Source organism: Pteropus medius, unplaced genomic scaffold (genome assembly GCF_902729225.1).
Source record: "Pteropus medius unplaced genomic scaffold, Ma_sr-lr_union100, whole genome shotgun sequence".
NCBI classification, from domain to species: Eukaryota; Metazoa; Chordata; class Mammalia; order Chiroptera; family Pteropodidae; genus Pteropus; species Pteropus medius.
The window spans coordinates 23019900-23036444 of record NW_024346667.1 but is presented as its reverse complement, the minus strand read 5'-3'; the positions used below and the strand labels follow the sequence as shown (position 1 = coordinate 23036444).

General features: G+C 36.4%; 1 protein-coding gene across 8 annotated transcripts in view; it reads right to left on the bottom strand.

The window, feature by feature from the left end:
- RAPGEF2 (Rap guanine nucleotide exchange factor 2) overlaps positions 1–16545 on the bottom strand; it is a 209779-nt gene that overhangs the window by 129345 nt on the left and 63889 nt on the right. For all 8 annotated transcript variants that reach the window (XM_039876263.1, XM_039876266.1, XM_039876269.1 and 5 more), the window contains exons 2-3: positions 15988–16058; positions 11042–11098 (exon numbers count right to left, since the gene is read on the bottom strand). In XM_039876263.1, the coding sequence (XP_039732197.1) occupies positions 11042–11098; positions 15988–16058 (128 nt within the window). The remainder of the gene's footprint in view (positions 1–11041; positions 11099–15987; positions 16059–16545) is intronic.

Sequence of the window (16545 nt, the reverse complement as noted above, 5' to 3'; positions counted from 1 at the left end):
CTACTATTGAAACAAAGCAAAATAAAGCTAAACAGCAATGGCTTAACAAGGAGGAAGTCCCTTTCTCTCTCGCAAGCATGGCAGCCTGAGCACCGGGATCCCCAGGCTGATATGCGGGCTCCGTGGAACAGAGAGCCTGGTTCTTCCACTGTGTGGCTCTGTCATCTCCAACTCGTGGCTTCCATCTCATTCTAAGGTGGCAGCTCCACAACTCACCACCGTATCCACGTTCCAGCTAGCGGAAGGGGTTGAGAAGAAGGACAGAGCACACTACACTTCTTTTAAGAGCACAACATGAGAGCTACACACTACACACTACACCCCCCTCAGAGCCCAGTGAATCACATGCGAGCGTTGACAACCTCTGCGAAATCCCTTTTTTTTTTTTTTTTTGAGGTGGGGGGAGGAGTGGTGGTGAATGGATTCCAAAAATTTTTAAAGGACACTGAATTCTACTTACAATACTAAATAACTAAGTTATTTATTTAAAACGCCAATCACTATCACCTAATTATTTTCATTTTGTTATTTGCTTCCTAAGCACATCAGCAGTTGATCACTGTTCCTCCCAAGTCCATCCTCAACCAGTTTCCCAACTACGTAGTCCTCAACAGCAACACCCCAAGAAAATAGTGTCAGAGTTCAATTCCAACAAAACCATAAAAGTAAAATGATTTCTCAAATGAAAATGCTAAGTCTTTCAAACTTATGTCAAGAAAAAATGTGTTCTGCCAGATGCAAGAATAGTTTAAATTATTTTTAAATAACAAGTAATAAAACACTGAAAAGAAGAAAAAAAGGAATTATTTTATAAACCTATTTCAATCTGCTCTTACAATGGCCCCTTTATCACCGAAAAGTTGGTCTGGGAAATGAAATCTAGAAAACTAGCAAATTAAGGTAGATTACCACTCACTAAATATGTAGTTTTGGGAAAATTACTAGAGCCACTGCAAGGATTAAATGAACAATGCTCACTAAATGCAAATAATTATTCTATAGTTTTTTTATTATGTTAAAAAGTACAATAAATGTTACCATGGTCTAAATTAACTGTGACATAGAGGCTATAATAAATGTACGCCGGCTTTTTAGTCATTCCATATCTGCCCCTTTTGAAGGCAAAATTACTATGAACAAAATAAATGCAAGGCTTGTAAATTTGGCTTTCCTGGCACTGATCATAAAATACCTATGATCTAAAGTTGATAAAAATACTGTGACAGCAAATACTCTGGCACCCTGAATACTCACTGATTACCCTGTAATTAGGGGTGACTCTTCATATCAGGAAAATCTAGAGATTTTAAGTAAATCTAGAGATTTTAAGTAAATCTAAACATTTTAAGTAAAGATAAGAAACTCATTCTCTCAATATCTCCCATTTATTATAATTTTGTTTACTTAATAGATGACTGTTTTTCTACCATTTCCAAAAATAATCAAAATTAACTCATAAGAGCTACATTTGCTAGCACAGGCATTTGCAGAGAATGATCATTCAATCAATAAACATTTATTGAATTTAGTGGACATTTACTACACACCACGACAAATAAGATCGCAATTTCTGTGTTATTGAGTTGTCTCTTTTAAAGATTCAGGTATTACAAAAGTAAGCTAATGAGAACTAACAGTAGAAAAACAATAAATCTTATTTTAAAGACATTCTGGAAATAGCTGTAAACTAAAGAACCCTCCTCCCCTCCTCTCGTCCCACCCATTCCCCACAGAACTCATGCTGGTTTCTGTTCTGAAAATTCCCTAAGTAAAATCTTTTACTTAGTCTTAATCATCCAGAAAATTCTCCTCGCTTTATTAGAAATCATCATACTAATCTGATCACTTTTCTTAACTTTCAATTATGCCTCGGGCAGACAGTATTTCAATATAGGGCCCAGCCCCCACCCTTCCAGGTCCATAAATACTCCCTCCCCACAGCGCAGCTGTTATTTGAGAGGTTTTATAGCAGTTTTATATGTGCAAAGTAATGATTGTTTGGTTTTTGTTGCTTTTTTTTTTTTAAGAAAAGATGAAAAAGAAGTTCTAAGAACAATCCTTAGCAGCAGCAGTAAACTTTTCTACACTTAAAGGTAAGCAAAATTAATCCGAGATCTTGTTTGCAGACAGACACTGGCAATGAAACTGGCTAACAAAAGACTGACATTATCATCATCATCATCATCATCAGCATCAGCATCAGCATCAGCATCATCACCATTATCTAGAACTAATGCTGAGATATGATTCTGCCCAGTGGTTCTCGAGCTTTAATTTGTATATGAATTACCTGGGACATAATTAAAAATGAATGTTCTCAGGATCTACCCATCCCATCCAATGCCCCAGCTTCTGATCATTAGGTGGGAGACCCAACACAATACCCTTTAAACAAATAGCCCAGGTGATTCTTATGCATGGACTTATCGCATTTGAAAACATTCAGAAAATTGTCTCAATACTAAGCCCCAAACGAGAACAAATGGCAGAGGAAAAAAAAAAAAAGACTACAACTCTATCACTATCTATGCATGTATTTTATTCGTCAGTGTTACTTTAATTTTTCTCAAATAATTGTTTTGTGTTTTTAAAACTACGAGCTGAGAAGTCCCTTCAACAGTTGTTGAAATGACAAAAGCTGAACCTTGGAAAAACTCTGACTGAGCATTTCCAAATAACCTTAGCCTTAACACCACCAGAATTAGGTAGAAAAGAGACACCTAATGATTAAAGAAGTACATATAGCAAAGTAGTACTCTACAAGTCTCTTTGATCAGCCAAAACGAACACTTGGAAAACACCTAAAATTCTGAGACCGAGCTAAGAACGATTTATTTGAATCCAATACATCCCACTCTACAAGCAACAAAAGAGCCATTAAAGCCTAGACATATGACAAAGCACACTGAGTGGTCCTTCCCGCCCCCCCACCCACCTGACAGGGAGGAAATGAATAAAGCCAAACAAAACAAGCAGACAAAATATAAACAGACCAGCAAAAAATGATCGATTCACCTTCCAGTATAATCAGATAGGACTCTGAAAGAATCAGAAATTAATTGTCCCTATGGCCCATTATCCCAAGTCTGAAACGGAATGGCAGGTTTAGACTTAGAATGACGAGGAAAATATATCATCTCATCCTATCTTTTTCCCACCTTATGTCCTCCTACTTCTCAACACAAACCCACCGCTACTGACTGGCTGCTGTCCTATCTGTCCCTTCCCCTCGCTGTCAATCTGCCCCAGATGCTTGCCTCTCTCCGGCTTCTAAATCACATTGTACCTTACAGGAATGGCTCAAGCTCTACTTCTCTAATAAAATCTCACTCACTGTTTTCTAGACTCTAAAATACTTATCCCATCTTGTTTTACTCTACTTTATGACACTGAACTTCCTTTTAGGCAGGAACTGTGTGCTACATCTAAGTAGAAACCGGGCACTACTTCAGTTAGCATTTGCTCAGGTAAATCAGACCATGACATGCTTCTGCTTATAACTCACGGATCCTTAACTTCTGAAGGAAGTCCAAACCCCTTGGCTTATTTAGCACATGAGGGAAGCAATATTTTGCCATGTAGAGAGCCATGGATTTAGAACATATTCTTTCATACCTGCCATGTGACCCTGGTGACGTTCAATTCTGAGTTTCTGGCTCCTCGACTGTAAAATGGGGATGTCAATACCTTCTTCACAACAATACTTTGATTTAATCCGATAGTAATATGGAGTGCCTTGCATAACAAGTACATAAAATGTACTAGTTCTTTCCCTCTCTTACAACCATCGTTGGATGGGCCAATCTACAACTTTCTTTTCTGCTCCAATCCCCAACATTCCCTATGCTGCAAACTTCACCCTGTTCAGCTAGACTACACTTTTTTCCCACCTAGGAATCAGGGCCTTTGAACAAACCTGCTGTTCCAGCTTCTAAATAGTACCTTGTGTCTAGTAAACTTCTTACTCCTCCTTTGAATTCCAAGTTAACTACCACTTCCTCTGGGAAATGTTTTAGTATCTTCCAAATAAAGTGAGTCATTTTCCTCTTGGGTTCCCAGCGCACTCTGTATAAGGTTCACCTTAATCAGGTGCCAGTCTCAGAATTATTATTACGCGTCTTCCACCATTAGCTTTGAAACTCCTGTAACTCATCGGTACCCCCAATATACACACTACGTAATGTGTGATTGGTACGTAGGTATTTTCTTAAATGAATGAAATAATAATTGAATAGATATGGTATTAAAGTGTCTGAAAGTCAAAGGTGTTAGTTACAATTCACCAGTAACTGGAAAATTGAAGCCAGGCTTAAAGAATTTCCACAGCAATATCCTAGAAGTCCACAAGGTGGCGATGTCCCCACATGAGAGCTGTGTGCGCTGCTCCACATTGTCTATTTATAAAGCAGTAAACTAATACAAATGACCAAATTGAAGTTGAAAGGGGGTTGAAAGAATAAGCTAATAAATCAAAAGAAAAAGAAAACTAATTAAATCAACAAAGACAATTATTAGAGGGCAAAAAAGTAATGTGAAAAAAGCTACTTTATTCAGCTGTTAATACAATGAAGTGGAGCCCAATCAATCAAAAAAGGCTATTTATGGAACGAAAACAAGGGGGACTGAGAAGGAAGAGAAGATTTGTTATGAAGTGGGAGCAGCAGTGCAGTGGGAGATGGCTGTGGGCAAAGCCTATTATTAAGCTAGTATAACATTCAGCTCAAAATGCGCCTCCTGCCAACGGCGATCGCGGACACCTAAGTCTTCCTGCGTTTTGCGGGGGACAGGGGGTGGACAAAACAGAAAGCGAAAGAATGGTGCCCATGCAAAATCCAAACAGTCTGGGAGCAGCAGTTAGTGCTTTCCGAGTTCACCCTGACGAGTCTGTCCTTGCATGGGAGGGCACTGGACAGAATGGGATTCCTCCGACATCAGCAGGCCAAGTGCAACGTGGCCTTTGCGCACAGGCCAGAAGGGGCACCTTTACAACTGGCGACATTAACAGGGGCATTAAACATGGGGAAGCAAAAAGGGTTGGTAACCATGTGGTAAATGAGAATGGGTGACACAAGCACCGGCGGAAGGTCCAGAAATCAAAGTGGGGAAGACCACCCAGGGAGCGGGGGCAACGCAGAGTCACAGAGGGGTCAGGTCCAGCTGAGGCCACATGTACTACCACACAGACCTGTGGGAAGCCGGTGGCCATCTCAGAGAAATAGAGGCAGAATTCTTATCACCCTGGGGCTATTGGCCCCACAAAACCTGAGCTGAAAAAATCAGAAAGAGACATAAAACGAAGGCTAACAAAAGTTCCAATAACTAAGTGGAGACAACTAGCAAGGAATTCCAGAGAGCCTGCCACAGCGACCAAAGCCAGAGAAATACCTCTTTCTTTTCTGGTATCTACTGTTTCAGCAACATCATCCAACCAAAGGATAAAACCAGAAAACAAGAAGTCTTCCTACGTGTCTCCCTCTCCATGATCTGCATCGCATTCTGCTGGCTCTGCTCAAAGCCTGTCTTAATGGGAGGCCTCTGCTGAAGTTCAGGGCCGCATTTTTGCTCACCTGTACCATTAATGTGTGATACACTCTTCTGACCAGCTTAGACTTGTACTCTCAATGACGTGATTATGCCAAAAACCAAAGTGAAAATAACGTTACATATATTTACATCGAATTATCCGCAATGCTTTCATGGGAGTCCAGCAGTTAGTTCAAGATCAGAGGTTTCTCAAGCCCCTTGAGACTTCGTGCGGTCCAACCTCTTTCCACCATAATAGTAACTGCTACTGAGCTGAGTAGAATTTCCTATGAACAAAGTGTTCCACTGCTTAAAAAAGGAACTTCTAACAAGGGCCATCTTCCAATTTGGAGATGGCTTTTCAATTACGTAATAATTTTAATCTTTTCCACACATTACATTACTTCTGCTACTGGATTTATCAAAAAATTAATAATCTTATTTATTTATTTCTGCTCCTCTGCTGGGGTTTCTAAGAGATAAGCTCAAAGACAAAATATGTACTTTTATATTTGTATGATCAGTGGCACACAATCGTTTCGCCGTTTTCTTTATACACACATACAAGTATAGTAAAAATCATGGAAACGAGGATGAGGAGGATACTTTAAAATAGTGGATACAGCTTGCTGGGGAAGAAAGGAAAGGAGATTTGAAGTATTTTGTTTCTAAAAAGAAAAAAAAGAACTAAAGCAACATAGGTAGTAAATGTGGGTTTGAAATCACTTCAGAACAAGACTGTAATACAAAATAAAGGCTTGGCCACGTCCAGCAGGAAAGAGCAGGACAATAACCGGATATGGGCCAAAGACTCAAACGAGAAGTTCCTTAAGCAGGGAAGACACTGGCACACCTACAGCCTGTAAGAAAGGGGACGGGAGCAGAGGTTGACAACACAGGTGAGAACAGGAAAAGCTGCACTGTGCAGGGAAAAGGACCTTTTCCTCCTGGAGGGACAAGGACGCAAATACAGCTGCAGATAAACTGGGGATTGTGAACAGAAAGCAAAGCTTGGGGCAAAGTTGGCTGGTAAGGGAGCAGGAGAGCATGAAGGGGACAGTAGTGGGCTGGTGGCCTTGCAGAGAAGCGACTTGGGAAAGCTGCCCTCCGACAGGAAACCAAGTCGACAAATGGAAAGACTGAGATAGCAATGAGAGAGTACAGCTGAGGCTTGACGTTCTAAATTGCACATTTACAGATTTCAATGAAAATGCTTTAAAAGGCTCAACTGGCCTCAATGCAGTTTTTTTTTTTTTTTCATGGAGAAACAATTTCCTCTCCTGCAATAAAGAGAGATAAATCCCTTAAAAAACTCCTTAAGAAGACACTTTAGAAAACCAAGCATTTAGTCAGACATGTAGAAAATGGGCACTGAGGAAGAGTTACACGTATTTAGAGTGTGGGTACGTGTGTGTATCTACACATTTCAAAAAAATTCTTTAATGGTCGATTTTTCCAATCTGAAGGTTTTCAGCACTTTATATGTAACTATGCATTGAAATGCAACAGTGAAGATGCTTAGCCATTAAAGAAAAACTAAAGCTAAAAGGACACCTTGTTTTTTCTCATCTCAGAGTAAATTCTTCAAGAAAGATATCTCTAAATTAAAGTCCCTCGGGTTAGGAATTTATATTACCATCTTGGTATTCCCAAGCCAGCAAAATAGCTTATATAATATAATAGATAACAAATGAAAGAAAGCCGGAAATTACCTGATAGTCTTGTCCATTGGGTAAAGTTGTACCAATTCTATCTAACCTTTTGGTGCAAACGAATACAACTAGATTCTAATGGGCAATTCTAAATTTTTAGAAATTCAATTTTATCAGAACTGCAACTCTCCCCAAATCTCAATACAATTTAAAGCAACATTTTTGTCATCCTGTTCATCTATGTTAAAACAATAACACCGTGGGAGTTAGAGCATTGCTATCGTTAATTCCTTCCTAACAAAAGTTTAAAGCAGTAAAAAAATTGAAAGACAAAATATGAATTATCAAAAAAATGATGATAATGACAACGATGCTAGCAGCTAAGATTTTTGTGCACTTACTATGTATGAACTTCTCTGAGTTCTTTATACATAATATTGCATCTTATCCTCACACCAACACTAAAAACTTGTACTATTATTATTGTTTCCATTTTATAGATGAGAAAAATGAGGTACAGAGGTAGATTAAAAGAGCATTATATTTACCCGGTGAAATTATTTTTAAAAACCCATAGACTTAGAAGTCACCGGCACACGGAGATAATAAGGAAAATGAATACTCATGTCTTGTCCATAAAACCAAAGTCTGGAAGTCTTTGATATCCTGATGACACTGTGCGCTTTACACTCAAGGGAAAACACGAACAGACAAGTCACTTCCCCCACGTGGTAATAACAGCGGGCCCCCAAAGAGGAGTGGTGTCATTAAGCTACCACAGATTTACGTACACCACAAATACAAGGGCTCTTTAATTTTCAAAACTACACCTACACAAATCGGTAAGAGCAGAAACATGTTTGTTCAAGGATCACAGAAGAAAACGCTTCAATTACCCTCATCACAAGACTGGCCAAATACTAGGCATCTGATTAAATGAATCTACAATTAGTCTCTGGGTGAATTTTTGGTCTTAAGAAGTCATTATCCACTGAATATTCACAGACTTTTCATTTCTTAATAACATACCACCTAATTCTAACTAGTCAAAAATGAGCAACTGCTACAATCAACTCTTGCTAGAAATTCTAGTCTAAGTGCATTCAATTTAGGATTATCGAAAACATGGCTTTGTAATGATCAACTTGGCTCGCACTCACTGTCCAAACTTAGTTTAAAAAAAGCAGGTATATTTAAAGATACTGTAATCTAACTTCAACTTAAATAAATAATAAATAATGTTAGGGAGTCAGGATAATGTAGGCAGAACTGCTAGTGAGTTTCTGTTGCCACCATCACAACCCTTGGCAAGGCCAGCAGCACGGAAAGATGACCTGCTTCTCCCAATATGCATACGGGCATTATGATTTTTTATTGGTGCTAATTTTTACAGTGGCATGAAAAAAGCTGGAAAACGCTGGTGAGTGGGGTAACAGCGAAGGATGCAGAATCACAGTTTCTGGGCTCAAATCCAGGTCCCATTTTGTGCAGTGAGACCTCAGGCAAGTACGTCATCCTCTCGAAGACTCAGTTTCTTCCTGTGTAAAACTGAGGTGATGATAATATCTACCTCACAAGACAGCTATGAGGAGGAGGTAAATTAATGCACGTATAAAGTACTTCATTAGAGTATGTGGGGCATAGGAAGTACTTGTTTATTATTACATCATCGCCAATACTACCAAAACCACATTTCAGAAGAGAAAGACAAAATTATAGAAAGTTGACACTTTCTATAGACTGCTTCAACAAATTTCAATAATATTCATCAGAGATTTCCAACTCTGACATCTGTATACCTATTCCACTCATAGCTTTTAATTGTTCTTCAAGGAAACAAATATTTTAAGTTGTTTACAGCTTAATTTCTTCAATAAATATGTTAAAGGCAATTGCCCCTGATGTTAGTCTTTCCCTTATCAATATATCTTGGTTATTTACTATCCATATATATATATGGATATATGTTCTTTTAAGCCCCAGATGGATTTACAATTTCCTGCTAAACAGCCCCTAGATACTAAAGTTTCATGAGTTACACCCTACGAATCATCCTTGGTCACATCCACCTGTATCTTCTTGTAAAATCTACCCTTGACTTCCCCATTCCTTCCATCTTTGCCTCAGTTCAAGCTCTTGCAACCACAGATGACTGCAACTGTCTCCTAACTGACCTCCCTGCCCATCCACTCTATCTAATCCACCCTTTTACATTTCCATACAGGCACAGACATTGCCTCTGGCGGGATGAGTAAGTTCGGAAGGTATTCGGCCACATCATTTTGCTGCTTAAAAACTGGCCACCAAGCTATAGATTAAAAGAGATTTAGCAAAATATCACAATGGACGGACCTTATTCAGATCTGACTCAAATAAATAAACTGCAAAAAAAAAAAAAATTTTTGAGACAAAGACATTTGAATATTTTCATGTATAAAGAATTATTTTTTTAAGTTGATAATAATACTATGGTTTGTTTTAAGTCTATCTTTTAAAGATAAAGATACATATCAAAATAATTACAAATAAATTGGTATTTCTGGATTTACTTCAAAATAATCCAGTCAGAGGTAGGAGAGGAGGAGTAAGTGATGAAACATAACTGGCCACCAACTGACAATGTTAGATGATGGATGTGTGAAAGTCTGTTATACTGCTGTCCCTAATATTGTGAACATTCGTAATTTTCCACAATAAAATGTTATTTAGGAGGGAAAAAATTCATTTCCAGTTGCCTAAAGAATCTAGATCAATTTTTTAACAACACATTCACAAGCAAGTATCACAGGCCTGCCTCTTCTCTTGATTCATCATCCTGACCCACCCACCACATGCCAGTCACATTAACCTGGCCACAGTGTTCAGAACATCAGGGCAGGCCACTTCACCTCCCTCCATCCCTGTACATACTGTTTCTTCTACCAACAAAGTCTCTCCGGGCCACTGGACACACTTTTGAGACATAGTTTAAAGACCCCCATCTCTGAGACTCTCCTCAGTTCCTTCAAGCCTTCCCCTGAACTTCCTTAGTACATGTCTATACTCTCAGCTGTTTTGCTGGGCTAGTTTTTGTTGTTGTTGATTTCCTTTTAGTCTACCTTCTATCTCCTTCCAGAGGTTATAGACTCCTTAAGGGAGAAGCTGTGTTTATTTATTTCGAAAGCTATTCCCTATAATATGCAAAGAAAGTAGTAATTATTTAGCAAGTTGCTTTGAAAAACAGGAAGGAAGGTCACCAGAACAATTTTCAGTCATGGTACACATTATTAACAAATAATATGTCTAGTAAATCAGAATTTACGTATCTTATTACACCAATATTTACCTACTGTACGTTTACTACATTCTTAAAAAAAAAAAATCAGTCTTCATTTTTTCAAGGAATATGTTACACATCTTTAATATTACACAATATTAAGAAGGAAACTGTGCCTAAAGAGATGTGGGCAGCTAATTTTCCTGTTTCTAAAAGAACCATAAGCTAAAATGTGATATTTCTGTTTTATTTACATCTCATTTGGTGTGGTTGTGGGAATGTATATTTTGTTCCGTTGAAAACACTATACCCCATTTCTTATTTCATGATAAACATGTCAAAATACTCCATAATGCGAAATAGTATCTATGAATCACACACGAGAGATACATAGCTATAAATGGGAACTTATCAGCAAAAAACTATAAACGTTAATTTTACGACAGGAAAAGGCTGAAATGTTTCACATTGCTAAACTATGAAAAATTAAGTTAATGCAAAAGTAAGGTAATGTGGACTTAGCAAGCTGTTACTAATATTTCTTTGATTCTTTAACGAAATCATTTAGTTGCTGCATTATACAACGTACAAAGAGAAAGGAAACACCTACTAGTATAAAACTTCATTTGCTTCATGTCTTTCATATCGCACAGTTTCACACATTAACCTGTAAAAGAAATAAAGTCATGAGTTCAACATCTGTCTTGAAAAAACATACTAATAGTTTAAAAACATAAATGAGCCATGTAGTCTAGAAAGTGAAGATTATATGGCTTGTCACAATCACTTATGAATTAGCCTCAAGATAAGTATTTTTGGTGCCTAGGTTAACAACATAAAATTAAATCTAATAAAGAGATACTAGGGGAAAAAAAACATTTTGTTAAATGTCAACTTTGACACATTTATAGGGGACAAAATTGTACATTTTTTTTTATACTTTGTAATGATATGGACAAATTAATGTTCTCCAAGGTAAACAGAAAATTAGAAGAAAGCTTAGAAAGGAAAACCTATTCATTTAAAATGTGTTATATAACGTCATTCACAACTCAACAGAATGTTACTTAATGGTATGGAATTTCAGACAAAAAGTAAGCTTTTATTAACTCAGTATTTTTATGACTATGATTAAATGGAGGCTTTACAACCTTGAAGAATTGTTTCAGCTGATTCATTCCTGAGGGAAAAAGTTATGGAAATTAACTTTTTAAATGTTTAAATATTCAAAATCACCTCATGAACAGCATCTTTAAGAAGCATCCTATTATATTAAGCCCAAAAATATAGAATGCAAAAGAGAGAATGAAATGACTACGTCTTCTTATGAAGAAATTAGTACATAGGACAAGTTGGCTATAAAAGTGAACATTTTAACAGTACCTCCATTTTGGTCAATGGGGCTACTACTAGTCTCCAGTTGGTGAAACACTGGGATCAACCCACATGTATCTTTCCTCTGTTTGCTAAATCTAATAAACACTACATGCTCTTAATCTTTCCCTTGAAAATAACTCTCTCTCTCGGGTAAACTTTTTCCTTGTTCTTTCTGCAACCACCACCCTATCTTGGAGGTCATTCTTATCTTCTCAGTCCTTTACTCCAAACATTCAAAATGAATGTCAATTAACTCTAGGAGATAGCATCAAATCTTGAATATATATCACTATACACAGTTTTCTTCCATAGATTGAATCACACCTTTTCTTCACAGAAAAGGATAGTCGCAAGCGATGGATCCAAAAATATCTGGTCTTAAATTAAGCAACAGACTCTGCTTTGTTATTATCCACACTTTGCTTTTCCCAGGACAGAAATTCTCCTCTGAGGGTTGTCTAGGCGCACTATCCCCATGATCTCACCCTCTTCCCACTCCATCACTTGGCCCTGGAACTCCAAAGAAAAAGCTCTGAAAGTTATCAGCATCCTCAATGTTATTTAAATCCTTTCTGTCCTTATCTTAATTCTACTTCTTGGCAGCAATTGATGACTCCTTTTCCCTGACAGCATTATCTTCTCTAGACTCCTGTCCTCAGCCTCTAGGTTTTTCTCGTAAATGTATTAGTCATTTTTTCTCCTTTGATTCTCCCTCCATGCCATTCCTCCACTTACGTCTAAAGGTTATCTATCATCTCCAGGGAACCCTGCAGCGCTCTTCTCTGCGTCATGTACTCTCATCCAGTCTATGATTTCAAATTTAACCTATGAACTGATGACTTCCACAGCAGTGCTCCAGACCTAATCTCTCACCATGATATCCACTCATCTAAACGCTACTCAGTGTAGCCACTGGCTGTGTAATGGCCATTTCACATTCCAAATGTCTAAAACAGATCTTGAATTTCTTCCCTCAAAATCTGCTTTCTTACAATCAGTACCCAATTGTTTAGGCCAAGAACCTTGGCATCCTCATCCTTGACGCCTCCCTTTTCTTCACATCCCATCTTTCTGCCAGCACCTGTTTCCAAAATATATCCTCCAAACTGACCAAGTTCATCATCTCCCCTGTGAAAATCAAGTATGAGCCATAACTATCCCACAACTATCTCTAACCAAGTCTACAAATGTAGACTTCCGCTTCTACATTTGCATGTCTATTGTCCATTCTCCACACAGATCTTTGCAAATGTTAAGTCAGATCTTTTCATATCTCTGCTCTTAACCTCCACTACCTTTAGAAAAAATAGAAACTCCCTGTCCTTGAATACAAGATCCTACGCTATTTACTATACTTACTTTACCTTACTAGGCCACAGCCCCTGCCTTCTCATACACCAAGCCTGTTCCCATGACAAAGCATCTGGGACCCATTTACACTGTGGCAATCTTTGCACAGCTGCCCCAACTCAAACGCTACCTCCTTTTTTTGACTACAAAGTCAAAGCAGCCCAACACCCATTCTTACCAGGCCCAACATAACATACATCTGAATAAAACAACATTGATCTATTATCTAAATCTTGTCTGCCCCACTGGGAACATAAGCTCCAGGATGGCAGTGATTTGGTCTACTTCAGTGCTGTATCTGCGTGTCCTACATCAGTGTCTAGCACATAGTAGGCACACAATCAATACCCATTGACTGAAAAAATCAATTTAGCCAGTGCCATCAAAAAATCATGATAAAATTTTCTATATGTCAATGTTCTAAAAAAATGAAAAAGCACCAAAATTTTTTTATTCTTAAACATGTTAGGGAATGTTTTATCAAAAGTGCAGTATCTTTACTGAATTCTTAAAGAATATACTAACTATAATTTAGTTGTTTTTTTTTATAATCTTAAAGTACACATATAATATTAATCACACTCAACCATAACGCTGAAGGATATATACGTATAGTTGAGCGGGCTCTTGTTTCCAACCCTGAGCGGCCCCAGACAGGTACTCTGCTTTTTACAATTTTTGGCTTCCACTCCTAACTATAGCATCCTCTTCCCCTTTGGCCAACATGCTGCTTCTAATCGATGTGGATAAAGTGAGTAAACATTATAAAATTAAAGTCGTGTTGAAAAAATATACAGTTTTTAAATGAAATCTAATAACCTTTACATTGCATAGAGTGTGTGATCTTATAACAGTCAATTAACTGCTCAGAATCAGTTTATTGATTACGTATAAATGGGTCACAATAATGCAAAGCCGAAGCTTTCAAATAAATGAAAGCCTCTCCCATCCCTCATAGTAGAAGACTAATATTGTTCTACTGCCCATTACTGAATAAACAGACTGAAATCTTGAGTAAGAGCTATTTTTTTATAAAATTGGAAAGCACTATTATGTAGAAGTCTGTGCTGTTCTATATTAATCCTGGGGTAAAATTTTTATTTATGAAATTCAAGTAAAACGACTTATATAAGTATGATAGATTTTTCCCAGAAATGGCAATATTATAAAGCTGTTTATCCAAATTGTTGAGTTAATCCGTACCTCTTTTTTTGTTATTCATTTGAGCATTCTGCTCATTATAAAACTGGACTTAAGTTAGCTTCAGCTGATGTTTCCTCAAATATGGGAAACTAATAACTTTTTAACACAAGTAGAAGAAGAGAAATACCTTAAAGTCCCCTCTCTGTAAATTCATGCCAGCAAACAAAACTGTATAGTCGCCAAAATACTTTGTAACGTGTAAATAGATGAAGACATACCCTTGAATTAATCAGTTGTTTCTAACCAAAATTTACCTTTGAAATGGCAGAAAACTGATGGTTCTAGAGCTGGTTAATGGGTGTATGGGACTTCACTGTGTTATTTCTCTACTTTCATAATCTTGAAAATTTCTATAAGACACACTAAAATGCTCCTTTTTCTAGTACATAGATTTCTATTATTGACTTTTATAACCACATATACTATACATACATTTTTATAATCAATATCTGAATATTATCTATATGTGTGGTTTTACATGCAATTGAAGACAAATATTTATATTTGCATGCTAAATGATTCACTTGCATATGATTAACTTCATTTGATTAAAGAGAATTGGTGCTAAATTTTTTTAGGATAGCTGTTATCAAAAACATAAAATTAAAGAAAGATACATACTTTAAAAATTATGCTTGCTTTAATTTGAGCCATCTTTTAAACTCCCAGTGGTTTTGCCCTTTCTAATAAAACTTGACTGAATTTTTAAACACTTAACCTGCAATCTACTTTAATTTAAATGATTTTCATTAAAAATTTAATTTTAGAAGTACTCAATCCTCTTGACACTTTTTTCAATTAACAACTAAATATAAAATTGACATGCTCGCAAATTATTTAGTGTTTAAAGATTAAAAGGGAAGAATATAGAAAAAGTATTCCTCTCATAATTAAAAACTGCTGGTTTCATAATCAGCTACAGTTGGAAAAAACAAAAACCTCCCATTATGCCTTACTTGGTGTGTAATCCAATATGTAATCTTCCCAAAGTCCTTTATTTTGTTTTAGTTAAAGTAAAAAAATAAAAAATAAAAAATAAAAAATAAAAATCGCTTGACTATACGTTTTTGATCTTTTACTATAAAGCCAGATAATCATAAATAAGGTTATTTTATCACTGTACAATAGAAGCGATAATATTTTTATATGAGTAGACCACATACAAACAACTATGATATAAACAGTGATAAACTGTGATTCCCAGAAGGGGCATGTCAATTTAATGTAATAAATATAGTACAAACACGTAAAACATACTAAAATAATGTACCTAATCATTGAATAGTTAAAAACACTTTGGTTTCTAATGTATCTGAGTGCTAAGAAGCAGAATTTGATTTGCAAAGATGGCAAATAATGCTCCTTTTTGTATATCTACCCAAGTCGTGTTTATTACTTTAAAGGGGAGGTGGGGGACAAAAGTGAGAGAGGATATCACTACGGCAGAAATGTCAATAACTTATTATATGCATAAAACCAAATTCAATTTGTAAAACTTATAAAGCCAAGTATAGGGGTTCGATGAGGCAGAGTTTTCATAAGTAAACTCTTTAATCTTACTTCTTAACTATAATAAGTGATCTCATAAAATTCTCGCATCCTATTATTATTCTTAAAATGACTTACCTGAGTTGATGTTCTCTCAGGTTTGATAAGGCTTCCATACCATGTAAATAGGAATACACTATTTCCAGATCCTGTTTGAAAAAAAGAATAGAAATTATTAGATTTGTCAGGAAAAAGAGGCTTCTAAAACAAGTCACTATATTTACAGACCAAAATATAGATATTTTAAATACAAGTTTCTTAAACATTAAAAACAGTCATTATTAAGAGAAAAGCTAAACTGTATAAATGCCATTCATTACAACTGCCTTTGGGATACATACAAAAGCTATTAAAATATAAAATAAACTGGCTCAAATGTACGAAAATGAATCCATAAGTTGTTCTTTTTATTCTGCTTTTTACCAAGCTATCAAAAGTAAAGTATTAATTTTAAAGTACAGATGGTGCCAATGTTATGATTAAATCAAATAATTTTTTTAGTCAATATAAAATTAATGTTTGTTACTGCATACATTAATGAGCACGAATTCGATTTTTTTAATTCTTACTACAATGACATTTCTTACATATAAAAGTGCTTTCTCAAGTGAGAAAGACCTCTTTTAAATGTTTTCT